Genomic DNA, 26,084 nt, shown 5'->3' on the forward strand with positions numbered 1-26,084 from the left:
AATGTCGGTACCCTGGGCGTGTTTTCCCGCCTTTCCACCCCTCATTTTACTTTTTTTCCCCCTCCTTATTCGATTCCCCCTTTTTGTCCATGGGAATTATCAGTTAAGCGAATCGCAGACGCTGTTCTCGGGAGCTGAGTGCTGTCGGAAACCCCCACAGCGGGTCCCATCCCCTCCAGTCAAGTGACTCGCTAATAACGATCTCACGCTGGCTGCATGATTCAATGTTGGGGCCGGACTTTTGTCGAGCTGATCGGCGCCTTCTGATCGAATTGAGTCTTGCTGTTCTCACCCTTACATATGATCGTTGCTATCAGAGCTCGGATGATGCGGAGATAGGTGAACTGTGACAGGAATGCTTGTCATGGCCAACTGCACCTGCAGCTCTCCGTATCACATGCTGGCAAGCGCCGTGATGCCACTCCCAGGACTCGAGAATATCTGCATGCAAGATAGGATTTGAGATTTTTTTTTTTTGCAAATGCTGAGAAAAGGACAAGGACGAAGCGGTCCGGCATGAGAGTGTGGAATGCAAGTTCTCGGCAAGATACAGCAACTAATGCCCTAGGATATGGGATCCACTTGTGCATTACCGATGCCAAACTCACCTGGAAGATGTCTGAAAAGGGGGAAAAGTACCGTACATCCTCAGCCGCAAATCGAGGGTCAGCGAGTGTGGCGCAGAGCACCGTAGTCCATACTAGAAAGTACCGGTTTATTTTTATCACGCAAACACGCGATCTGCAAGCTGCAAGCCGCAAGCCGCAAGCCGCAAGACTGCAAACCAGTTTTCGGTGTGTTTTTGCATTGGCTGATGCGCTGCCCCGGCCTATAGCTCGACCAAGGGATTTCTGGAACAACCAGCGTCTACGCCCCCAACTGCAGTCGACATACAGTAGCTTGCATGAGACATGAGATCTTGGGTCTGTCAGGAAATGTGACGCATCACGGGGCAAGCCCTGCGTGCGGTGATCCGTTGTTGCCCCCTTAAAACGTCTTGTCCAAGTCTTGCTCCGGCACTGCCTCGTGGTTCTTCCTTTTCGCTCCTCGACTCAATTTTTCTCCTCGCTTTCCACTGCATCGTGACCCGGCATGTGTCGCTTCGTCTCGGATCGGAATAAGGCGTTCGACCAGTGCTCGACCAGTGCTCGACCATCGCTCTCGGGGTTTACGACGTGCCACACGCGATTGTGACTGGGGATCTCGACCATTTGGGCAATCTGTGACTGTGTCGGACCTGAGTCGTCGAACGCGCGCGGATTGAGTCCTTTTCACCCTGAGCTCCTTCGCGTCTTCCAGGGAGTGATCCACGCACAAGACAACCGAAGAATTCACGCGCGATCTTCGAATATTGGATTTCTCACGGAAAGGAGCATTCAGGGCAGCACGAAAAAAGGTATTGTCTCTTCCATTTTTTTTGTTTGTTTGTTTGGGGGGTGTCCAAGCGAATGTGGGAGGTCTAGGGCCTGACATTCTTTGGTTCGGGATGACATAAGGAAGGCTGCCCAACCATGGTTGGAACCTTCGTTGACAAGCGGCAGCGATATCCGAGCTGGGCAGTTCGTGGGCTTCGAAAGGTGTCCTGATATTATTCGAACATGGCTAATGATTCCAGGACTGAGATCGAGTGGAGACGCAGCAGCAATCCCCGGACATAGGCGATGCGGCTTGATCGTGCATATCTCCACTTTTGACTGGAATGCTTAGACGCCGGACCAGGGCCCGAGTCCACCTGGCGTTTAGACCAACACCTTTACGGCGGACAAGAAAACCGGGTCTGATCACCTGCATATCCGGCGCCAACCTTGTGGGTTTTTTGTACGATCATAAAGAACCCAGACGCGGACTAACGGACTAGCGGTTCGCCGTTTCTCTGTCGGACCAACGAGAACGAGAAGAGAGGCAGCGGTTTACTACGCATCCGGATCGCCATTCGCCCAACCGTGGGTTGGCTGAATTCTATTTCCACTTTTCTGCCTTCTCCGGGTTAAATTGTTTTTTTGTCTTTTTTTCTTTTCTTTTTCTTTTTCTTTTTCGATTCTTTTTTTTATTCTTTTTCTTTTTCCATTTCTTCTTTTGGTTTTTCCTTTCCCCTCCAGGCAGGCAGTCACACTTGGACTTTATCACCTCCGGTCTTCTCAGGTCTTTTCCCTTGAAGATATTGCTACGGTGGTAGAATATCTGGGTATCTTTGCATTTCCCTTTTTTCTCTCCCTTTTTTCGGATTTCTTTAAAAAAAAACCAACTGAATCCCACGGGGTTCGTCGATTTTTTCCTTTTTTGTGGGATTCTCGACTCTGATTTGTTCACAACTGAGAGAGTTGGAAGGCTGTGATCCAATTGATTTTTTTGAATTTTTTTCTGAATTTGAATGAATTTTTTTCCCTCCCCCCAATTTACTGCGAAATTCTCGCGCGTCCAATTTCGGTCGGCATATCGACAGTTCTCGGGGCGCCGTTATACAGAGAGAGAGCCGCCTAAGGTTTTTGTCTGGAACCGCGCTCGGTTGGCTCTTTCCGCTTGCAAACTGACGACACCACTCCGTTTTCGTCTTCAACCTCATCCGTCCTTCAACCAACCTCACTCTCTCTATTCTCCAACGTCCTTCATTTGTCTGCTCGTCCATGGTTGAAGGCTGAGGAAACGGAAAAAAAAATCCCATTACCCCACTACAGCTGCCACCCCTCTCCGACGACATCGTGACTCGTCCAGGGTTTCTCTTCGCTCCTTATCTTCGCTGACCACTGGATTTCTGTCGGTCCAAAGACCCGTTCCTTCCCTTCCTTTCCCACTCTTTCCCTTGTAAAACCACAGATCACTTGCTCCTGGTCTCTGTATTCCCGAGGATCGACACTGCGTATCGGCTGGTTCACTCGCTCTCAAAGCAACCTCAAAATTCGGGGGTTCTCTCCACCTTCCCTTGTTTGTCCGTGACTCGTCTTGATGAGTGCGACATTCTCCGACGCCTCTCTCTCGCGCGAAGCTCAGGGGTGAGTCGTTCTTCCCGTGTCTACTTTGACAGGGTCGTAACTCTTACGCGGTCGTCCAGGGAATCCCACTGACAATGTTGAACAACACCAGTTCTGACTTTGACTTGATCATTCGCCAGCAGCCCAACCGGGCCCGCGTGGCGGGGGGCAAGGAAAAAGGTATGGAAGCTCTTTTCTTTCCTTCTTTTCTCGTTCCTAGTCCTAGCTAGTCCTCTGTAAAGCGGAGGCCCACGGAACTGACCGAAAAACCGACTCTAATCACGCTTGCAGAGCGCAAACCTATCGATCCGCCCCCGATCGTCCAGCTCCGGGTGCGAGAGGAGGGCACCTACCTCGCACAGTAAGTGTGCAATTCACCGTGGCTTTGCGCGGCTGGCTGACTTTGGCGCAGACATTACCTGCAAAGCCCGTACTACTTCATGTGCTGCAGTCTGTACGACTCAACAGAAGAGCGTCCTGTGCCCGTCGCACCGTCGACTGCATTAGCAGGAACCCTAGTTTCGTCACTTCACCGGTTGAAGGATGTGGACAACAGCGGTTAGTTCTGGCTGGTCTTCGAGTGGGGCCAATTCACTGACGAGTTTGTAGATGGCGGCTTTTTCGTCTTTGGAGATCTCTCGGTCAAGATTGAGGGCGACTTTCGTCTGAAGTTTACCTTGTTCGAGATGCGAAAGTGAGTAACGGTCGGGAGCTTAATCCAGATTCAAATTAACAAGCCAACAGGGACCGTGTGTCTTATTTGAAGACCGTCATCTCAGAAAGGTTCACTGGTACGAATCTCCCGGGGACAGAGCTGGAATCGAGGTTCTGACAAGCTTGCAGTATCCCCTCCCAAGAGTTTCCCTGGCATGATGGAGTCAACCCACCTCTCCCGATCATTTGCGGATCAAGGTGTGAAATTGCGCATTCGCAAAGAGCCTCGCACCATGTTGTACGTCCCTCAACTCATAGGAATGTGAAAGCTTGTAGTTAACAGCCGCAGGAAACGATCGACAAGACCTGACGACTTTCATCCACCAGTCCCTACTCGATCTCCGGAGCGTCAGTCGGTGCAGATTCCTCCATCATCTAGCTATGGAGGCTATCCGCCGACGGCCCGAGATTATGGGTACTACGCTCAGCAGCCGCCAGTCAAGCGTCATCGTACTTCAATCGACTATGGCAGACAGCAGGGCATCTATGATGTTGATAGTCGAATGGCCCGTCAAATGGATCCATACAGCCAGTCAACGGCTGCTATGTACGCTGGTCAGCCAGCTACCTACCAAACGCCTGCCGCCATGCAGACCTACCCCACAGGGCAGGTGGTGCCTGATTATGCGGCGGTTCGTATCCCCCCTTGGCAGTTGGAAGCTCTTTGAGCTGACCTTGGATAGATGTACCCGGGAATGCAATCATCAGCGGGCATGCAAGCAGCCCCCATGTCCCAGATTCCCGATCCTACCGGTCAAAGCCGATCCACCCAGCAGCAGCAGGCCGCTGTGGGACAACTGATGGCGATGAACCAGCCTGGTACTCCTGTACGACACCCCTCTGCGAACCAGTGAGAGTGGAATAGAATACCCAGCTAAGGATTTTGGACCCGAGACAGACCCCGGATTCGACAGGGATGATGGCTCAGGGATATGTCCGAACTGGCTTACCCCCTAGCTCGTCTATACTTCCTCCTCTACAGCGGAATCGCGACTATCCCCAAGGAACCAATGGATCCACGCGCGCTTATTTCGACCAAAACCAGGCGAATACCCCTATTCTTCCATCTCAAATGGTTGACGGCGATCGATTTGGCTCCGTGGCCGGCCCAGCCACCTTCGATCACCCCGATTCCCCGAATGGAACGCCCCAATGATTTGCTTGACGTTCTCGACGTTCTGGCTTGATATTATCTTTTTCTTTTTTTCCTTCTGTCTTGATAGACCGGGAGGACTGTTTCATTATTCTCTTTTTTATGCTTGATGCTTTAACTGGGTGGCTAAAGGTTTTCATTTTTACAGGCGCTGGCGGATAAAAGGGGGAGGTCTTTCTTTCATGGGATTGGGAGAAAAGTGAGATTATTCTTAAGCCCTTCTTGTATATACAGGCCCTTAAAAGCAGTATCACTGGCTAATTGCAAGTGCTGCTTCTCCTGTTTTTTTTTTAATTGACGATGTAAGACTTTAATGATCTGATCTTTCCAAGATAGTAGGGATGTTGTGGAACTTTATACGAATAAGCATAAACCCATCACTTGGGATGGTTTACTATCTTGACGTGCCTTCCTAATGTTTGCTACCTTCCACTCCCTCTCCCTCTTCACTTCTCTACTCCCTACCCTTTTGTTTTTCATCATCTTTCCTCTCGTGTATCTTCCCTTTCTCATTTCCCCATCATCTCCATTTCATCTCATGGAGCCCACCATGGACCTCACCATGGACCCCAACGACAGCCCTCTCAGCAACCTCGATGTGTGGTGCGACTGGAGTGGCATTCCAGAAGAGCCAGTGTCTATCACGATCTCCATGGAGGTAATGCTGAAAAACCAACCCTCAAGTTGGATCTCAGTACTGACTGTCATCTGAAATGAATTAAGCTACAAACCTGCGGCCGTCCAAACCTGAATCTACCAATTCTCAATGTCCAGTCTCCAAACACCACCAAAAGCCCGTCTTGGGTCATTCAGTTGAAGCCTGAAGCCCAATCCCACTATGAAATCGACACTCCACCTGAGAAAGAGGCTTGCTGGTTTGGCCAAGAATATGCTGATGAGACTGAGAGATACCCTACCGATAACATCTCTGCTTCTGATTCCGGGAGCATTGTTGTTCACGATGGTTCGTGGGATGATGATTCTCGGCGTATCTCTCGTCGTACTGATAATATCTCGGGGATGCACACTCGGGTAGATAGCTCGGATAGCTCAACCCTCTCTGACCTTTCCAAGAGCCAGATCAACAGCCTGGGTAGCCCGAGCTCCGCGATCCCTCGCAAGAGATCTGCCAAGGCTGCTTCTCTGCCTGACTCTATCCCTCCTGACGATGAGTATCAAGGCACCCGCCACAAACTTATGATGACCAACATCGATCCGCCGAGCACCATCGAGAACGCCGTCAGCTCTACTCCCACTCACAGTCGTTCTGCTAGTCGGGACAAAACTAGCGTGGTGCTGGAGAACATGCCGTTGCCTCAAGACTCGGGGCCGAGTCATGTGCCAGGTTCCCCGAGCGTTACATCTGAGCATCTCTCGCTAAGCGGCAATGCAGCGGCGGTTGGAAATGTACCGGAGCCAGATGAAACCTCTCCTTGGTGCAATGCAGAAACTCCTCTCAGCACGATTGACTTGAGCGGCACCGAGCCGCTCACCGAAAAGAACCTGCTTCAGCGGAATTATGATACACTTTCTACTTGTGTGTGCCACGGAAGCCTTTCTGACACCGAAGAAAGTGACAAAGAAATTGAGACCCTGCTTTTTCCCCTTGAATCCATCGGATCGGCATCGTTTTTCTCATGTCATGGACTCCCTCTGCCCCAGACGGCTGCAGAAATTGCCGAAAAGCACAAGCCCAAGATCTTATTGGACAATGACATTCTTTACCTGCAGACCCCTCCCAATATCTACCCTGCAACATACCAAATCGCGATTTCGCTCACGGTCAGGCTACAGAAAGGAAAATCGTGGGATTGGTGGGAGTTGGTCGTTAGTGGACTGCCTCGACTTGCCCAGTCCGAGTCTGGTTATCTCTACTTCCGAACACCCCCGGGTCAGGGAATGGAATTCATGACCTCGTCTTTTAAAAGACATACGCTCGTGGAAAGCTGCTTGATGGCCCAGTTCTACGGTGGAAGAAACCTCGTGATTCCGTTCCGGAAGTGCGATGCAGAATGCTTCGGACAACTCAAGGACCACAAAGTCAACACACTCATACGGGCCGAGGTGGCAGAGGCCGGCGACCCACCGTCCTATCTGATCAAATACAACGCTGCTTGCTCCATCGATCTCATCAATCATAACTTCTGGGCCGAGCAGTGCAAATTCTGCATTTTTGTGCATGGCGGCCCGGACGGCGAGTTTGACGCTGTTTTTACACATAAAAAGCCTCTGATCAACTCTATTCAGCTGCCAGCGGCAGATGGGACTGGAATCTCACGCATCAATATTATCAGCATCCCCCAAGCTCTGGACATGTTCACGGTGTCGTGGGAAATCAAGCTGCCCCGAGGCAAGGCTATCACCTGGTTGCCATGGATCAAGACCACGTTCAGCTGCAGTGATGCTGAAACTGTTCTCCAAGAAGATTACGCCATCTATGCCCCTGATTATGAATTTACCAAGCATGAAGCTGTACCTCCAAAGTATCAGAATGCTGATACTAGATGCGAAGTTTCATGTGGTCAATTAGGAGATATCTGTGTTCCCGGGCTTAGCCATTCTAAGCCCGAAGTCGAGAAACCTCCATATCTCCAAGATGGTTCCATTCCCAAGTTTGAACTGACTGAGCCTCTATTTGGTAAAATTCCAGCTTCGAGGTCTACAAGTACGCAAACCGTTGCGGAAACTCCAGCTCCTGGATCGACAGTTTTCGAGACTCTAGTCGCTGAGCGAAAGAAGTCACGCCGTGTACGCGGTCTGTGGACCTTATGGACTCTGATTAACTTCTTCTTTCAATTGCTTGTTTTCCTGGCGTCTGTCCACATCATCTCCTCGTCGTACTTTTTGCTCAGCCATGTCTCCCGCGAAGCGCATGTCTATGGCCCAGTGGACTACGCAGGAAATATTACTACCAATGCTGATGTGGTGCAAGAGACAGAGACTGTCCTGGCAGAGTCAAATCTTCAGCCTGAGCTGATTCAACCTGAAGTTCAGCAGCATGCCAACACCACACCTGCCGAGGTCACTCCAATTCCCCTGAGAGACCGCATTGATTACATTCTCGGATGGCGAGGACCAATTGCGCGTGAGTAAATTTCGACGATGGTATGGCTCAGTATCGTTAAGGAGAGAATACCGGGACATGATGGGAAACCGCAGAATCAGGTGCAGCCTCGCTGCCGTTAGCAGATAGCAAACATAAGGACAATTATCTATTGATTAGTCACTGTACATGTAGCTATACTTACTCCATCTGAGTAGTGTATTCCTGTTATGTATCGAGAATGCGTCTGTACGTAACCTCAACTAACATCAGTCTTAAACCCTAATCCTACCCTTAACCATCCGAATAAGCTTAATCTCCGCTAGACCCTGGATCCAGCCCTTCTTATCCATGGATAGATGATCCGTCACGTACCGCGGTCAAAAACGTCATCCACATACCTAGACGGATGGACCCGGAGATCATCCTCGGCAACAAGATGGAACCAATCCTCATGAATAATGTTGTCGACTTGTAATCCTGATATAATCTCAACTACTACTCCCCACCTCGGCACCTCGGCCAATATGACTAGAGAATATTTTTCATTTTAATTTTTTATTCGGCATCTAGAATAGAGGCAGAACTAGATTTAAAGGCATACCCAATTAGGAAAGAGTAGATGATACATTCTTACGTGTTGGTTGATGTAGTGCGGAGAAAAAGAAACTTGAAGCCTTTAACATCCATTTTACTCGTTGTGCCCTTCATATATCTATAGAGGAATTTGTTAGTCTCTTTACTGAGGCCTAATATTGAGCGAACTGGAGATACTATTACCTTCTTGAGTTGGATGACCTCGACATGTACGGTGATATTACCATACCCCTCAAAGTATCAGTAATTATCCCAATTATGACGGACTATGTCCTTATAGCGAGCCTTTTGCCTGTAGCGCATTTAACCTCTGAAACGCGCCACACTGTCTTGTCGGATGGCGAGGGCTAATTGCGAATCAATCTTTAATGAGGTAGCTTAGTATGGCTATGAAGGAGAGAATTGCACAAGCAGGCGTAGCAATCGCTGTAGCTAACATATAGCAGAAATCTATTGCTCTAGTTTATGTATATAGCTCTATAACTACGTCTGATCTAAATAATATCCCAGAATCAGCTCGACAGCCCACCTCAAAACAACATCCATTCCTGCCCTCCCATATCCCGGCGCAACCTCAACCCCAACATCAGTCCTAGCCCTAGTCCCATCTCCAACCCTCCGAACAAGATCAGCTTTCTCTTGATCCTTGCTCTCACCCTTCTCCTCCTTATCCCCGTCCTCGGCAATCAACAACCAAGAATGATCTATCACATACTGCGGCCAAACAATATCATCCACATACCCAGGCGGATCGACCCAGAAATTCTGCGGTGGCCGATCATCCTCAGCATCAAGATCAACCTCCGTCCTCGTCTTTTCCCCCGCCCCTTCCCCGCCCGCACCCGCACCCGCAGTATCATGAGTATTAACTGGTGGTTGCGGCGCCGGCCCAACAGTCACATACCCATTCCTCCCCTCCCGTCTCGCCTTAACAAGCTCATACGGCGCCGGCAAGAAAAGCCGAAGATGTATAGCATCACTAACAGAACGAAGCACGTGTCGTTCCTGCCCAGGCGGCGCAAACAGCAAAAACCCCTCTAAGAACGAAATCGTCGGGTTCGCCGTGCTGTCCGCTGCTGCTTCCCCGCGCAACCGCACATCAACCTCGTCCCGCAACTTCTGCACGACATCGTCCGACACGCCGGAATGCGTCTGGTAGTTCTGGTCTTCTTTGCTCCGGAGCCGCGGCGGGAGTGTGCCGTTTTCGCGCACGTAGTGGAGTGCTTGCGAGAGGAAGGGGATGTCGATTGCGGCGGCTGTGTCCCAGTCTTGGATTTTTGCGCCGGTGCGGGTGGTTGTGTAGGGGATTCTGGGGTGGGTTAGGAATCGGATGGGGTTGGAGGGTTGTTTTCATTTGAGATGGGTATGTTGTGTATAAGGGGTTGAAGTAAAGGTGTACGTACTTATCATCCGGAAAGTAGAAATCGTCTTCGTGGATTATGAACGTGTTTAGACGGGTGGCCTTGGGCTTGAGATTCACCCCGCAGAATACTCGCTGCAGTAGCCGCGCCAGGGTTGTCTTGCCGCTGCTCGAGGGCCCGGAGATCCCTATTATCACGGCTTTCCCGTCGGTTGGCTTGCTCATTTTTTTCGCTTGGTAATTTGGGGGGAATTGGAGAACTGCGAGCTTACCACGCGGGTGAGGGGTGTTGTAGGAAAAGCGTATCTCTTATCGCTGACCTCATAGCTCAGGGTCATACATGGAAGTCCTACAGTTTAACTATGCTTTTTACTACTTTGTATACATATGAAAAGACTTAAAGAACATACAGAACCAGGATGTGAACTTACATATAATAGTTCAGATTACTGAAGTCTTATGTCACTATTCCAACTGCATGAGTAGATTTTGTCTCGGACTATATATACTTTACGCTACGCATAAGCATGGACAGCAGCGAATACGCAATAACACATCTTAATATTCTTCCGCACCATCAGCTAAGTAGACAAAACCACCAGAGGGCGACAATACACCAACTCCTAGTGGGATTGCACATAGGCACAAAGCCACTAAACATTTCCCGATACGGCACCTTAAAAATGAATACGCTAACTAGTATACTTAGCTTTAGGCAGTGTTATATCCATGATGCGGGAAACAATACACAACAGAGATCTAGAAAATCATCCTTCCACACTTCTAGGCATCGTGGCATTTGATGTAGAAGAGAACACCTGGGCAGCACCTAGGCGAGGTGGTACACCTAGTTTCAAGGTTGGTTCCTAGGTTTTTAAGGCTTATTCCGACAAAGGACATTTCTCTTCTTATCTTCCCAAAACATCTGTCTTACTTATTTGTTTTTACGTGTAATCAAGTAATAAACGTATTCTCAAAACAACTTACGTAGGATCGGTGCGATCACTAAATTTCTGCTTTGACCTCACTGAATCAACAACCAAGAGCTTCAAAGTAGCAGAATTTACCAACTCGGCGTTATTCTAGCGAAAATCTAGAATTTTCCACGAGGATCTATCATGAATCTTCTCATCTTATTTTCGACCCGATAAATGCTCGTCTTCTAAGAATACTTTCATTTCAAAATATTTCACATTCAAAAAATCTTATGTACCAAATCCAGTCCCAAGATGAGACAACTTAGGAGTCTTAATTCTCAAAGACTTCCATCCCCATCCTGTCTTCCATTTTTAGATTCATGAGAAGGAAATCTTCTCACTCTGAGCCTTTACTGCAGGCCCATCATTGACCAGCTTTTCGTATAAGAAGGGCTCCTCAAGTAGCTGAGCTTCGGCAAGTCCCAGCTGCCATCGGTCAAAAGCAGGGCGCGGAATGATTGGTGTCGTCCACATGCCATCGCGACGGAAAGAATTGGTCACAGCAACGGCGACATCAACTGGGATATTGGGGAAGAGTTCGGCGAGCTCGTCCTTGTATGATTCTGCGTCATGTTCCAGAACCCATTCGATACCCTTACGGAGGCCTAAGCAGAACCGCCTCTGTGCATCGAGGCCTTCGGGAGTGATGGTCGCGGTCTCCTGGTAGTATACACTCCAGGGAATTTCACCTTGCGAGACCATTTGCATCGCAACTGAGATTTTGGGATTCCGCTCACTCATCGCCTTGGCCGAGAGGTTGTCCGTCACGAAATAGTCGCCCATTCCCCCTTCAAACAACTCGCCCAGCATCTTCCCATCGAGATCCTGGATATAATCGACAGATCGGTGGTCAACCTTGTTCTCGCGTAAAAACATCTTGAAGAATAGACCAGCGCTGGCTCCGCCGATACCCTTCATCAAAACTGTCTTTCCAGCCACATCCGTGATCTTGAAGTCTTTCGCCGGGCTACGGCAGAGCAGAGCAAGAGGGCAGCGATTCGCAATTTGTGCAAAGACCGTGTAGTCTTTCACCCGGTTGCGGTACATTGCCGGTACCCAAATGCCACCAAGAGCCATGTCGGCTGTGCCATCAGCGAGTGCATCAAGGACGCCGTCCCATGGGTTGGGAATAGAAACTTTGACATCGAGTCCTTGCTCCTCAAAAAATCCATGTCGCCGCGCAATATATTCAGGGAGATAGTTTAGGTTGTGCCCAGTAGCAGTAAGATTGAATGGCTGCATGATGGATTCTTAGCAACTTTAAAAGTGAGCCAGGCAAAAGAGATTGTAGTTGAGAAAAGGATGTAATTGGGAATGACAGCAGTTCACCCAAGGTTAAATACCTCCCGATGGCAAGACCTTTGCTGTTGGAGGTTTCGCATCATGATGCAAACCCGATTCGGACTAATCCGAAGGTCGTGCAGATTAACGAGTCGATCGGCATAAGCCGAGGAATAAGCCGATCGGATTATAAGGGATACGAAAAAGGTAACAGATACGATAATTTTGGATCTATATAATGTCGTTAAGCTTTTATCATTCATCAGAGATTATCCTCTATGGTATAGATGATGTGATGACATTGAAGATGTGTATACCTGGTTCACGTGACCTTGCTTTGCAACCTGGATTTTCAGTTGTCATATCATTATCCCAACAAATACCTAAATATTAGATTAAGTTAGATAGATATACTTAGCATATATCTTTGATCTCATGATCTTTATTCGTCCTGAGAGAGTCGGATTAGTCCGGTGGCGTCTCGAGACTAGCCGAGGTTGCAGGGTCCTTATCTTAACCAGATCGACGTATCTATATCACAGTACACAGATATATATTACCTAGGTATACAACTGGAAGAACCCATGGACATCTTGCTCCTTTTTGATCAAAGGGAAAATATTTTGAACTTCCCACTCGTGACTTGCCGCAAATATTTGCTATGTCGTCTCCGGAATCCGACAAGAATTCCCTCCAGGGTGATGCGAAGACCCCAGAAGAGATCAACCATGAAGTCGGCGAGATTTTATCGGAAATATATATCGACCCTGAGAAAGAGGCAGCTGTGTTGAAGAAATTTGATAAATTTGTCCTTCCGGTCTCGGTTGTCTTCCTGGTTCTATCCTCATTGGACCAGAACAATGTGAGTAAAGCCTTGGTTCGGAGCAACAGTACACTCTCTAATATTTACCAGATGGGTAATGCTAGAGTATTTGGCTTTGATAAAGATATCGGACTCAAGGATGGTCAATTTGGCAATATCACACTGCTGGCCAATGTTTGCACCATCGTTTTCGAAGTGCCCTGGGTTTTAGCTGTCAAGCGTTTCGGTGCTAATAAGCCTCTGGGAACAGCATTGATCCTATGGAGCTTCTGCACCCTTGGAACCGCTTTTATCCAAACCTACCACCAAGCTATAGCCGTTCGTATGCTATTGAATTCTTTTGAAGCAGGTCTTGCTCAAAGCTTCGCCTACCTTTTTTCTACTATCTACCCCCCAAGCTTGATAGGAAAGCGGATCATGTCGACCAATCTTGCAATGTGTATCTCAGGTGCCTTTGGTGGGCTTTTTGCATATGCTGTGCAGACCATGGGAACTCAACGTGGTCTCGCAGCCTGGAGATGGTTGTTTATCGTTGAATTCTGTGTTACGATTTTTGTTGGCGCTCTCGGCTTACTTTGTCTCCCGAAAACAGCTGAAACAGCGTGGTTTTTGAATGACGAGGAAAAAGAAATTATGCGTCTCAAGAGAGATCGAGACTTTTTGCGCAGGGGAGAAGAGAAATTCGAACGAAGGTGGATCAAGATCGCTCTCACAGACCCTTTTGTCTACCTTCTTGGTATCGCTTTCTTTACCTCATCGGTTTCCATCAACGGATTCAACGTTTTTCTACCCACTATTCTTTCTGGGCTTGGATTCCCTTCTCTTTCGGTCAACTATCTAACTATCCCAGTTTACGTTCTTGGCCTGATATCACTTGTTATTCAGGTGTACTTTTCTGACAGAATCAGCCGACGGGGTGTTTTTATCATCGGATGCTGTGTTCCAGTCGTAATTGGATATCTTATCTGTGTCGGTTCAGCAAGTGGTGCTGCTGGTTATGCAGGAATGTTCATTCTCGTCTTAGGTAAGTGTGATCTATCTTGTTGCAGATGTTTATTCGAAGTCTAAACTTAAAATTTGTCTAGGACTCTATCCAATTTCTACCCTTGCTGTAACATGGATATCTATCAATCTCCAGCCAGATTCCAAGCGCGCAATTGGAATGCCTATCGCATATTCTATTGCAAATCTATCTTCACTGGTTTCTTCCCAACTATACCCCAGTCAGCAGGGCCCAAGGTATATAATTGGCAACGCTGTCTCTGCTGGTTTGACAGTGGTTGCTGGATTTCTGTATGCCTCATGCTGGGTTCTTCTCAAACGCAGAAATCAAAAGAAGGCGAAGCTTCTTGCCGAGGGAGCGACTACAAATGGGCTTGAAGGCGATATGAGCCTTGACACCATGTACAGCCTTTGATCAGCGAATGCCTTCTTTATGCTTCTTTATTCTTTGCGCAAGCGTCTATGCTAAAAGCTTCTAGCATAGTGGTATTACAATGAAATTTGGTCCTTATGTCACATTGCTCACATACTATCATGCTATATAGACCCGAAGTACGTATGGCGGGGGGGTTGCTAACTTCTTTGTACTAACAGGAGATTAATAAGGGTTTCACTTTGGCAGTAGAAAGTAGAAATTTGTTCAACTCGATTCATTCAGCTCAGCACCAAAACTGAGTTCCTGTTCCTGGTTCAGATCAACATCTCGAAATTTTAAAGGACTCAACGCCGTTGATATGGCTGGGTATACATACCAAGGAAATTATCTAGCATGGGGATACAAAGCACTTAGCTGTGAACATCGAATAATACGCTTCTAAAACGAATCTCAATCCTCCTAACACAGTGACACTGAAGACCATCGCGCGAAATCCACATTTATCCCCTTTCCACGTACTGCGTAACGAGGTACTCATTAAAGAACACCCAAAGTTCAATCAGTGCTGGGAGGCTCGAAATTCGATAAGGGGAACATGTTGGTTATCTGAAACCCACTTGTATTCCAAGTGAAGGTATATTTTTGCTTTTCCTAGCGGTGCGGTGTGTTCTACTTTTTCAAATCAAAGAAATTAATTAGGTACAGAGTGTAGACTTGACAGTCGATTCTCCAATATTTGATTTAATTGAATCCATAGCAGGATGACGGAATAGCCTGTACAGAACACTTTTCTGTATCTTGGCTGGTGCAAAACTCCGCAGAACAGCCTTTTTCCAGACAAACAGGAATTGAATCATACCAAACCACGAGCCTTAGCTCGTCGATCACGCATCTCGGCCGCACAACCGTCTTTGTTATAGATACCGTTCACAGACGGATGCTTCATGGCAGCCTGGGCCCACGCGAAGAATTTTGGCGCCTTTTCTTCCAAGCCAGCTACCATGGTATTTGGCAATGGTGCATTTTCGGTGTACGGCAGCGTGAAAATCCGCAGGATAAAGGAGGCGGTCAGAACCTACAAGCCGTTTCAGCTTTTCCAAATCTCGGTTGCCTGGGGAAATAACCAAACAAGAAGTTTCAAAAGGGTTGGAGAATAATTACCTCGGCCATGGTCAGCTTGTCACTGCCACCAAAGAAGGGTTTCGCGTCTCGCAAGAGTGGCTCAACCTCTTTGACGACGGCTTCAACATACCGCTTGCCGAGCTCATCGGCATCCTCGTCAGTTTTGGCTTCGATTGCCCGGTAGTAGTAGATATTGGCCTTTGAAAAGTATGTTTCGACAAAGAAGGCGATTCTGTGGCGTATGAGGGCTCCTTGGGCTTCTCCAGTGCGTGGAGTCAAGTGAGTCGATGTGACTGAGTCAACTAGAAACTGTGCGATAAAAGCTGACTCGAAAATGATATAGTCGCCATATGTCAATGTGGGAACTTGTCCACGAGGGTTGATCTTGAGATACTCGGGCTGCCTTGGTTTGCTGTAGTCAATGATCTCCTCCTCGAATGGTAGACCCAGCTCTGCCAGCACAATATGAACACGGTGTGCCCCTGCGAGCCATTGTCAGTATTCTGCAGCAGAAATGGACGTGGAGAACATACATGGGCAGTTTCGATTGGTAAAGATTTTAATTGACTCTCTAGTAGCCATGATGAATTTCCTCTGTATAGAAAAATAGTGGCTAAGAGAGCCTTATTCAACTGGTAGGGGTAGCTATATACTCAAGTAATTTACCTATATAGACAAAGAGGAGCGATACAGTCAGCACATGTCAGTTGCAAATTCTGTTCCCAACGAAGCTGTCTATCTATCTACTCCACGGTAGTAGGACCGCATCGCTTTTCTCCGAAAAAGTTACTGGCTGTGATTGGTATACTGATTAGCATATAAGCGCCAAATCTCCGTCGAAAATCTCCGATCATGGTCATTATTTCTGCATGAGAGGAAGGTTAACTAAATAACGTAATTCCCGAGCGAGCGGGCCACCCTGATGTGAATTGCTATGCAGATAGTCACACAAGGAGATGTCCCCTGGAACGTGTATTACCTGGAAACTGCAACACTTACTCCAGAGATTCTCGATACACAGAAGCAATTCTGCATCGCTCCTCCAATCTCCGTAAGTCCAATGGATTACGCACAGGTCGAACTTACTGCATAGTCCAAACAGTCATATCACCTAGAAGACAATTCTTGAATCGTATACTTGAGCATAAAGCTACCGTCACGTAAAGCGAAGTGTAATTCGCCAAAGGATGTAGATTACATCGGAAGAAATGTCGTTAGAGCCATAGCTATTCATTAGATCGATTTCCTAGCCTAGGAAAGTATTACAAGGAAATATGAGATCCTCCTCTTGCCATTGGGTCAAAGCCCATGTCATTAAACCCGCTGTGCTGAGGCTCAGGCCATTGAGCAGCACTACTAAACATCTCGCTGAAAACAAAGCTATCAGCCGACAACATGCCTGACATGTCCATTCCATTACAGTCATGTGCTCTGCGAGAAGGCTGTAGCCGGTGTAGGACGTCTTCTGCTTGTTTCTCGAACTCTTGACGGCCATGGTGTAGTTCCGCAGCATTATTATTAACTAGCCAATCGACTGTTGCTTCCGATAGAGTATCAAAAGCATCACGGCAGCCTGAGACCCCCGGAAAGCTCTCAGCCATTGCAGCAAGTGTCGAGGCGCAGGATTGCAGCGCGGAAATGCTACTCCCAATCGGATTCCGGTCTCGCACTTCTTTCGACTGCCAAAGACTGTATATCACCCCCAGGCCAGCCATAAAGAGATGATGGGCCGATTTCCATAGTATATCAACCTTCCCTTCTCGTTGTAGGGTTTTGATACTTCCTATAAGTTGACAAGAGGCTTTAAAAGAGAGGACTGTTGCTTCCGGGGATGTTTGTGGTCCGGTAGAGTTGGGTCGGTAAAGCAGGATAATTGCGTTGTTATATAGATAGTCCCAATATGCCTGATATGCGAATATGGATGATGGGTGAGCCTTGGTAGTCTGCGGAATAGTAGCGTACCATTCTTCAAGACGGGGTTGGATATCTTGAAGCCACACTGCATAGTTTGCCCTAGGGTAGGCTATTTTCGGAGCCCAAACTTGGCTGTGTTGCACATGTTTGATCTCAGACTCAAGCATCGATAAGCTAAACATGTGGTTATGAGCTCGTTGGCTGTAGATATCAAATCCGGTGGATTCGCTGCTAGATGCTCCTTGATAGACAGCCCATGGATTTGGAAGTGGCACACGCATGCTTTCGTCGATGATACCAAAGGGCCGACCGAGCGTGATGCATAAGATACGGTCAAATTGATATGTAGAGTACCAGAGACGTCGGTGATCGTATAATACGGCGGGATCCACACTCGTAGCCTGATCTTCGCTTTCCCAATGTAAGCCTATGTCAATACATAAGCGTAAAGCGATACCGGTCAGATGCCATAGACTCCCCCGGGAAGGGCACAATGCAATAAATTGAGCCAACAGAAGGATAGTGCGCAGAGTCTCGATATCACTTTCCAAACTCGTAACGACCTTTTCGTACAAGCTGAGGGCTGATTTGAAGCACCCCTCATTCTGGCTTGGTCGACCTCCAGATGGGTTTGAAACGTCACAGAGGGCGATAGCGAAGATCATAAAAGACATGAAAATATCCGTTTCTACTGCCCGGTCCGGAAGGTCCCGGCCACTCGCGGCTTGGTATGCGCTTTCTACGGCCTCCTCAACTCTTGAACGCTTCACAATGGGTAAATGGGGCGTTTGGTACTGGAAGTAGACATCAACCAGGTGGTCTGCAGCATGACGCGGCGGAAGAGAAGCCTCGGCTGCCATCGAGGACGACGAATGATTATACGAGCGTGGCTCAATAAACAGGGGAGAGGTCAAGGCCTCGACGCGGATTGCTGATATGACCAACTTGGCAAGGGTGATGCCGCCGCTCTGTCCTAAGAATCGTGGCTGCCTCGACGGCTCGACAACAACATCACTGACGCTCTTCACCAAGTTTTGCACGTGATTTGAACTTGCATCAGACGCGGCCAGACTTCCCGGGGAGAGGTTGTCGCGTGGGGTAGTCATCTCATCATTAACCGAAGCAGACTGGGCTCGTGCTCTCAGTTCGCGGTTCTGCCGAGTCAACTTCTCGACCTCTGCCTCTAGCTCCGACACATAGTTACGAGGAACCTTCAAGTATGTCAGTTAAGTGCGGTAATATTATAGCTATTATTAGAAAGACTCACCGTGGATTTATTCTGTGAGTGATATGTCATGCATGGGACACCTGCGCCTTCGCAGTTGGAGCAACTCGGATGCCTCAAATCACACTGTTCAACAAATTGTCAGCAATCAGATTGTCGGCCGAGGGCAAACAGTATGGCTACCTTCTGCTTTCTCCGACGACATCTAAGAATTATTTTAGCCCCGAATCATCTACCATACGAACGATATTGGGTCACCTACCTCAGACAAGCAGTCGCTCCTTTTCCTTTCGCTAGCCTTTCGGCCGGAGGCAATGACGATTGCATTTGCGACATTCTAGATGAGAATCGGGATCAACAAATGATATGGAGAATAGCTGCTGGCATGGCCTTGACGGGGTTTCATGGTAGGTTACGAAGGCAATATGAATTTGAATGCTCCATCGGAGAAAGCCGACTTACCCCAGGGTGGTTGCGATAATCTCTATTCGGCTATGTCCGATCGCGCGTCTTATCATTTTCAAGCTTATCGAGATATCAAGGTTCAGATTATGTCAGCATTTATCGAATATCACCATGACCGAGACAACAATCGTCCATGTCTTCCGGCGTATACGTTGAACTGGCAGTATGAGTATCTGAACATGGAGTATATAGTGACGCCACTGGAAGTTCATGATCGTCTTCCCTCCAGACGCATCCGACTTCCTGCAGAGCCTATCCCCAGTACAAGCCGCCCCAATGGACTTTGATATAAAGACTGAAGATACAAAGACCACAGTCATCGACACTGAGGTCAGCATTGTGGTTTGGCCTGATGAGGCTAGCTCAACTATCTACATTGATCCTGAGAAAGAAGCAGCCGCACGAAGAAAATTCGACAAATACCTTGTACCAGTTTCCCTCATCTTTATTATCCTGTCCGCCCTGGACCGAAACAATGTAAGAATTCTTGGTGTGGTGACAAACTATTCATGTCTCACCGTTTACTAGATCGGAAATGCTGTCATCTTCGGCTTTGAGCAAGACTTGGGTCTTGTGGGCAACCAATTCAATAATATCCAAACTCTATCCAGCTTTTGCAGTTTTGCCGGCGAGCTCCCTTGGACCCTGGTTGTTAGACGTTTTGGTGCCAGGAAGGCACTCGGTACTGCATTCCTCTTGTGGAGTATCTGCACCCTCGGCACTGCCTTTATCCACACATATGGTCAAGCTATCGCCGTCCGTATGATTCTGTGCGCCTGCGAAGGCGGTCTGTCTCCCGGATTTGCTTTCGTCTACTCGACAATCTACCCTAAAGAACAAGCCGGAAAGCGTATCATGACGACCAACCTCGCTCAGTGCATTGCTGGCGCTTTTGGTGGCCTTTTTGCCTATGGAATTCAAACTATGGGAACTCGAAGAGGCCTTGCCGCTTGGAGATGGCTATTCATTGTTGAGTTCTGCTTTACTATATTTATTGGTGGAATTGGTTGGGTCTTTATCCCTGATTCGGCCGAAACAGCATGGTATCTTAACGAGGAAGAGAAGGAGACTATGCGTCTGAAGAGGGAGCGAGACTATGTGCTCCGAGGTGAAGCAAAGTTTGACTGGAGGTGGGCTAGGGAGTCACTGAAAGATCCATTTGTTTACTTCCTGGGCATAGCTTTCTTCACTTCATCTGTCGCAATCAATGGCTTCGGTGTCTTCCTGCCTTCTATTATCAATGGCCTCGGGTAAGTACCTATATCGAACGAGATCTTTGAGCACCTTACTGACTGAATTAGATATACCTCCCTCCAGGCTAACTATATGACCATCCCTGTCTATGTTCTTGGTGCCATCTCTCTTTTGACACAGGTCTACTTTTCTGATAAGCTCAAGCGACGAAGCATATTCATCATAGGCTGCTGTGTTCCGGTTGCTGTCGGTTACCTGATTTGCGTGGGAACATCGTCTTCCGGCGCTGGCTACGCGGGAATGTTTATTCTCGTTCTTGGTAAGCAGGCGCTAGTCACCTCTGTCTCTTGATACCCATTTCTAATCCCTGATGTAGGCCTCTATCCGATTTCCACGCTCGCTGTCACCTGGGCGACTAATACCTTTGCGCCGGATTCCAAACGTGCAATTTCCATGCCAATGGTATATACCATGGCTGATATTTCTTCTATGGTATCATCGCAACTATACCCTAGCACACAAAAGCCTCGATATATCCAGGGTAATGCGGTCTCTGCTGGTTTGACGTGTGTCGCTGGGCTCCTCTACACAGCATGCTGGTATCTGCTTAGGCGCAGAAACATGAAGAAGAAGAAGCTTCTTGCTGAGGGTGCTACATCAAATGGCTTGGAAGGAGATAGGAGTCTCGATTCCATGTACATGCTTTAAGCAGCAACTTTAGGAAGATAGCTTAAACTCATTCTGAACATCACTATCGACTGACTCGGCTGGTCAGGAAATCCGCACAACTTTTCTCCAGTTTCATCCCGTTTTACCTTGCCAACTAGTTATTAGAAGCTACCGGCGGAATATCAAACGATTAGAATATTAGTGCGGAGCGAAGCGAAGCAATTTGTGTGTATGTCACGTGACCAGGTGTTTTTATCCTATGGGCTCCAAAATCATAAGAATCAATGCGGTGAAGATGTAATCGGCTAACTTTGGCAGAATAACCTAACCGGCAGAATAAATAGACTCATAATTACCTTCCCCAGAGCTTTTACAGTCACACTTTACGTAGCATTAGAAGTTAGAATCAGTTGTTTTGCTCTGCAACGACTATCGGGCGGCCGCAGGCCGTCCAGATCCCTCGTAGAACAAAAAATCTAGATATTAAACGAAAATATATAACTACTAGATATGGCATGTATATATTTGAGCCTGAAAGTGGGGGGTTTTAGTTCAATTGGTATAAGTAATAATTGCTTCACATTGTTTCAGAAGCCTAGTTAGTACCCGAAATTTCTTCTGAACAGTGGCAATGGCAATCATAATCTCCAGGCATGTTATGTTGGAGGTGGATATGAACGAAGCTATCTGCGGGGCACCGATTTAGCTGCGATAATGGGTGGAGTTACAGGTTTACTCCATCTCTTTGATGGGATGAATTGTTTTAGTCTTAGTGCTAATCTTGAGGGTCTAGTGATCGAGGGATGGCATGTTGTTTAAATGTCTTAACTAGGGGGTGACATGCAGCAGCAGTTCGGAAGTAGCTAGCTCTAATAAGATATTTTTACCTTTGATCATACCATGCTTTTGATATGTCGTTCTTGTGGAGTAGGTAGTGTTTGCCTATTTATAGTAACACGAGTAGTCGGCCTATGCGGTCTTGTCTTGCCGTGTCTTTTTTTAGATATCTTCTCGCCCTTTCTCATTTTCAAGGCAGGAAAAGGCATGAAAAAGCTCAAATTGTGCAGACGACTTTCTATGCACAACCTTTGATTTATCACGTCTCAGGGTAGTCAAGTAGACCGAATCCCATTGTTTGCGATACATCCTACTCGTAGACCTCCTTAGTCTGCTCCGTTATACTTAGCATGAACCAATTCCTTTCTCTCGGCTTGAATAAGCTAACATTCTCTAACTATGTTGTATATGGGTATGGAGCAAAAACAGCGCTAGAACGTAAAAGTACATGACACATATCACATATCACGGCCCGAACGGCCCGAACAACGAGGCTCGCGTATCAACCCCGTCCCCCGTCGAATCTCCCACAGAGCCCATCGGTACAAATTGCACCGGACCAGACGCTCCAAAACCATCCCAATTAACCGCCGCAGGATTCGCAACGCTAGTCGGCCAAGGCCACACAGCAACCCCAGCCCCAGAAGCCGAATTAACCCCGAGCACGGGCTGCTGCGGCGCAGGAACCTCACCGACACCCATTACCCGACTTTGCGGAGCAAAGCTAGTCCGCGGCCGCTTGGGCGGTGGTGGCCCCTGAATATCGACCGAATTAGAATCGGCACTGGGCTCTACGCCCCGCGGTGGGTTCCACGGGGCCGGTCTTAGCGGTCTCGGGCGCGGTGGCTCGGGCGCACGGACCACGTTATCGGGCTCGAAGAGCACGATCGAATGTGCCAGCGGAGCCATGCCGGCCGAGGCCTCGTCGTCGGGCATGGGCAGGAAGGGCTCGTTCTGGATGATCTCGCTCATGGTTTTGTCGTCCACCGGGTTCTTTCCTGCGTTCTTGGTCTCCTCGGAAGTCATGTTTTTGCTGCGGTGGAGCATTCGATGTTCGAGGGTGTTGCCTAGGACGAGCGTTTCGACGTAGACGGGTCTTTTCTGGCCGATTCGGTGCGCGCGTTTGATGGCTTGGCTTTCCACGTTGCGTTCCCAGATTGGGTTGACGATGTACATCCGTGAGGCTTCTGGGATGTGCAGGCCGTGCGCGGCTTGTTTGACGTTCATTAGTAGAACGCGGACTTTGTCGTTTTGGCGGAATGCGGCCAGATTCTCGGATTTGGTGTTGTAGCCCATGCTCACGGCACTAGCGTAGGTGCGGAATTTGACGCCTATTAACTGTAGGCCTTGCTCGACCCAGGAGGCAACGTTGTCGTGCTCGTAAAAGATGATGATTTTCTCGGTCTTCTGGAACTCCAGCACTTGCTCTAACAAGTACCGAAGCTTGGCCGATGCTACTCCTTCCAGCTTTGTTTGTTCAAAAGTCTGTGGGAGATTCTTCTCAAAGCTTTGTTTATCCTTTTTCTTTGGCGGGGTTGATTCCTTTGGATTCATCCGCCCCTGGGCACCACTGTAAGCAGAACGAGCCGTCTGGTGCTTAAGCAGCCCCTGTCGAACTTTGATACCCTCTCCTGCGAAACCTGCAGTGGGATCGATCCTGCCCATATTTTTCATCACGAATTGTTGCGCGCGAAGGGCCTGCGTCATACCCATGAGCAGGGGCTCGCGGTCGGCGTCTGTGGGATCAAGAGCCCACATGTTGCGAGCATGCTCTGGGAAATTTCGAACAAAGACGCCAAGCTCATGCATGTTTTTAAACCCATTCCAGCCGGTGGAATTAATTGCCTTTCGCGCGATCTCGATGCCTTGTTTTAATTGGTTGACATCTGCCACTGTCATCTTCTCTTCGTTTTTCTGCAGATATTCCAGAGCAATGTCAACAGTACTTTGGACATTGTCATCGCCAGCCCACCAAAATCCAGCAAGACGTAAGTTTTGTATCAACTCCATGAGTCTATTCTTTTTCCCTGTCTTCTTCCCATTGAACATATAGTCGGGGCCTTCACGTTCAGATGTAATGGCGTTGACTGCGAGTGTGAAGAGGAACATGTTGATATAGAGCCGGTCGTAGAAGGTCGGCTCCAGGTAGATGACCTTGTTGTACAGCGGTGGAAGAGTGATCTCTTTCTTGACTGTTTCGTACCGGTGTCGCACAACAAGACCTTGAAGGATCGCACGTAGAGAGGGAGATTTTCGACGAATGCCATCTTCACCCACCGCTCTTGTGTAACGTACCCAATCTTCGGGATTGTTGGCCCAAGGCTTGAGGTTGAAGAAATGATGAACCATGTCACCCAATTTACTCACATTTTTGATTTCAGTATCGACGGCATTGCCCGTCTTTTTGTGAAACTGCAAGGATGCGTCTTCGTCCGACGATACAGGATCGTCTATGTTCACTTCCCGCGATGCAATGCTCAGTTCCACTCCATACAACTCCGAAAGAGGGGTTCCCGAAATCATCCAGCGGCGCTCGAATTTCAGTTTGCCTAGCAAGTGGGACAAATTCGTCACTCGACTGGAAAGGTCATGCCCTTCATCGACAATAACTCGCAACCAGTGAAGATTGAAAAGAGGAGAATCCGGCCTCTTCCCACGGCTTGGATTCTCTCTAACGCATCGGGCTTTAGTTAACAACACAATATCAAATTTCAGAAGTTCGTCCGCTGACGGTGTTTCAGGGGTACTATTTCGCAGTACTAGGACATTCAGATTGCTAGTGTGGGTAGCGATCTCGCGTTCCCAGTGGTCCACCAAGTTGTCCGGGACAATAACGACTGTACCAGAGGAGAGACGAATTTCCTCGGGCAACTGGACGTACATTGATCTTGATCTTGCGTTCTCTTTTGCGGGTATAATATAGGAACCACGGTAGGTCTCGCAGGCCTTCTCACAATTAATGAGATATTGTCCACAGGCTCTCTTCTGGTCAATGTACTCCTTCCAGGGCAGAGAAAAGCGCCCAGCAGCAGCGGCAGTCATTTGCAATAATGTTCCAGTCTTTTTCCTGACGGGGTTCTCGAGTTTTTGATACTCCACCGGGATTTTGGGGAAATGTCCCCGTGTAGCCAATATCACAGCAAGACTGATGAGTGTTTTCCCGCATCCCATGGACTCTGCCAAAATCCCTAGTACTAGTCAGTATAGTTCACAAGATATTTAACCACCATCATTGAGAGATTAGCGGCAAAGATTACCTCCACAGGCCTCGGGATACAATATCTTATCACGCAAAATGCTCCCAGACTCCTTATTATAATAGAACTCCAACCCAGTCGGACCCCGCAAAGGCTGGAATCTCGGATCAAGCGCCAGGGCCGGCTGTACCTCCCGCTGAATCATGAAAGCAGCAGATTCGCGCTGAAACGGATGAAGCGATGTTTTAAGATTTCGAACCGAATTGGTAAGTAATTCATCCATAACACACCACGAGATCGGATCTGTTACTTGGTCCAAGTCTGGTTTGGGTTCTTGCAGCGTATTGTATATGTAATATAGTGATTCTTCTTCGCTGTCGGGTTGACTGTTGGCAAGTAGATCAAAACGGGCATCAATCAAGCCGTTCCATGCTTCAGAGGAGCTATCGATCATGGACATGACGGTTTTGAGAGCGTATCTGAGAGCCTTGAATTTGAGAGTCTTTTCGGATTGATCCCGGACTTTCTCTGCCCTTGGTAGCACGAAAATCTGTACATTTCTGCTGTCGACAAGAAAGCGTGTGCGGATCCATTCGTGTGTTTCCAGCAGTCTAATCTCGCAGCCCGGGTAGCGGGACGTGGAGCGGGATTTGCCCAAAACGCCGGCTGGGATATAGTTATCGAAATTCGTATTTGCCTTTGGGGTGCGGGGGTCGAGAGGCGACAAATGAACCTCGGGATCTAGAGGCAGATAGCCCTCTCTACCCAGAGGTGGAAGATGTTCCCCTCGATTTAGAGATGACCGATCCGTCTCTGGGTCAAGGGGCTCATCTATCTCTGCGACTTCGAATTTCACATCGGGCGGAGGGCTGGCCGGGGGAATAAAAGGAAGACCAGAAGGTTCAGAGCTTATTAGTATTGGTGACCTGTTCCAGCGCTCGGGGCCCAATTGGGACAGGTCCGACATGGTGAATAGTTGCAGGGAAGACAACATGCATGGATAAAATGGAATGCGGAGATAGTTAGGCATAGGTTAGTTAATGGTGACCGCCCTAGATAAGTGGCTCTGCCGAGGTCGGGACCCAGAGGCTCCAACTTTCGGTAGACCAAGAGGGCCCGAGCGCTGGTTTCTTAAGACTTTACATGTCACCTCGATTGTTATTTTA

At 48.2% G+C, this 26,084-nt stretch overlaps 9 protein-coding genes across 9 annotated transcripts; 4 read left to right on the top strand and 5 right to left on the bottom strand.

The window, feature by feature from the left end:
- Positions 1-2,943: 2,943 nt before the first annotated feature.
- On the top strand, positions 2,944-4,839 carry vosA (the record flags this gene model as incomplete). Its single annotated transcript, XM_057189958.1, has 10 exons — positions 2,944-2,990; positions 3,082-3,149; positions 3,261-3,330; positions 3,382-3,527; positions 3,579-3,663; positions 3,714-3,760; positions 3,813-3,921; positions 3,973-4,315; positions 4,367-4,510; positions 4,582-4,839. 10 exons carry the CDS (start codon positions 2,944-2,946, stop codon positions 4,837-4,839), a joined length of 1,317 nt encoding a protein of 438 aa, XP_057037614.1.
- A 547-nt stretch (positions 4,840-5,386) lies between these two features.
- On the top strand, positions 5,387-7,929 carry N7518_009032 (uncharacterized protein; the record flags this gene model as incomplete). Its single annotated transcript, XM_057189959.1, has 2 exons — positions 5,387-5,494; positions 5,560-7,929. 2 exons carry the CDS (start codon positions 5,387-5,389, stop codon positions 7,927-7,929), a joined length of 2,478 nt encoding a protein of 825 aa, XP_057037615.1.
- A 1,030-nt stretch (positions 7,930-8,959) lies between these two features.
- N7518_009033 (ribosylnicotinamide kinase) lies at positions 8,960-10,061 on the bottom strand (the record flags this gene model as incomplete). The annotated part of the gene is made up of 2 exons (XM_057189960.1): positions 8,960-9,785; positions 9,880-10,061. The coding sequence occupies 2 exons, from the start codon at positions 10,059-10,061 to the stop codon at positions 8,960-8,962; spliced, it is 1,008 nt and encodes a 335-aa protein (XP_057037616.1).
- Positions 10,062-11,131: 1,070 nt separating this feature from the next.
- On the bottom strand, positions 11,132-12,055 carry N7518_009034 (ABC transporter substrate-binding protein; the record flags this gene model as incomplete). Its single annotated transcript, XM_057189961.1, has 1 exon — positions 11,132-12,055. One exon carries the CDS (start codon positions 12,053-12,055, stop codon positions 11,132-11,134), a length of 924 nt encoding a protein of 307 aa, XP_057037617.1.
- A 700-nt stretch (positions 12,056-12,755) lies between these two features.
- N7518_009035 (uncharacterized protein) lies at positions 12,756-14,334 on the top strand (the record flags this gene model as incomplete). The annotated part of the gene is made up of 3 exons (XM_057189962.1): positions 12,756-12,956; positions 13,008-13,941; positions 14,003-14,334. 3 exons carry the CDS (start codon positions 12,756-12,758, stop codon positions 14,332-14,334), a joined length of 1,467 nt encoding a protein of 488 aa, XP_057037618.1.
- An 820-nt stretch (positions 14,335-15,154) lies between these two features.
- On the bottom strand, positions 15,155-15,999 carry N7518_009036 (glutathione S-transferase family protein; the record flags this gene model as incomplete). Its single annotated transcript, XM_057189963.1, has 3 exons — positions 15,155-15,370; positions 15,457-15,899; positions 15,951-15,999. Coding segments are annotated over 3 exons (708 nt in total), but the record flags the coding sequence as incomplete, so codon positions are not given.
- Positions 16,000-16,679: 680 nt separating this feature from the next.
- On the bottom strand, positions 16,680-18,628 carry N7518_009037 (transcriptional regulator family TF; the record flags this gene model as incomplete). The annotated part of the gene is made up of 2 exons (XM_057189964.1): positions 16,680-18,542; positions 18,599-18,628. The coding sequence occupies 2 exons, from the start codon at positions 18,626-18,628 to the stop codon at positions 16,680-16,682; spliced, it is 1,893 nt and encodes a 630-aa protein (XP_057037620.1).
- A 669-nt stretch (positions 18,629-19,297) lies between these two features.
- On the top strand, positions 19,298-20,923 carry N7518_009038 (uncharacterized protein; the record flags this gene model as incomplete). The annotated part of the gene is made up of 4 exons (XM_057189965.1): positions 19,298-19,498; positions 19,550-20,271; positions 20,323-20,534; positions 20,592-20,923. The coding sequence occupies 4 exons, from the start codon at positions 19,298-19,300 to the stop codon at positions 20,921-20,923; spliced, it is 1,467 nt and encodes a 488-aa protein (XP_057037621.1).
- A 1,263-nt stretch (positions 20,924-22,186) lies between these two features.
- Positions 22,187-25,885, bottom strand: N7518_009039 (DEAD/DEAH box helicase; the record flags this gene model as incomplete). Its single annotated transcript, XM_057189966.1, has 2 exons — positions 22,187-24,909; positions 24,979-25,885. The coding sequence occupies 2 exons, from the start codon at positions 25,883-25,885 to the stop codon at positions 22,187-22,189; spliced, it is 3,630 nt and encodes a 1,209-aa protein (XP_057037622.1).
- Between the last annotated feature and the right edge of the window lie 199 nt (positions 25,886-26,084).

The sequence above is a fragment of the Penicillium psychrosexuale genome, assembly GCF_028828465.1.
Source record: "Penicillium psychrosexuale strain IBT 29551 chromosome Unknown utg000005l, whole genome shotgun sequence".
NCBI classification, from domain to species: domain Eukaryota; kingdom Fungi; phylum Ascomycota; class Eurotiomycetes; order Eurotiales; family Aspergillaceae; genus Penicillium; species Penicillium psychrosexuale.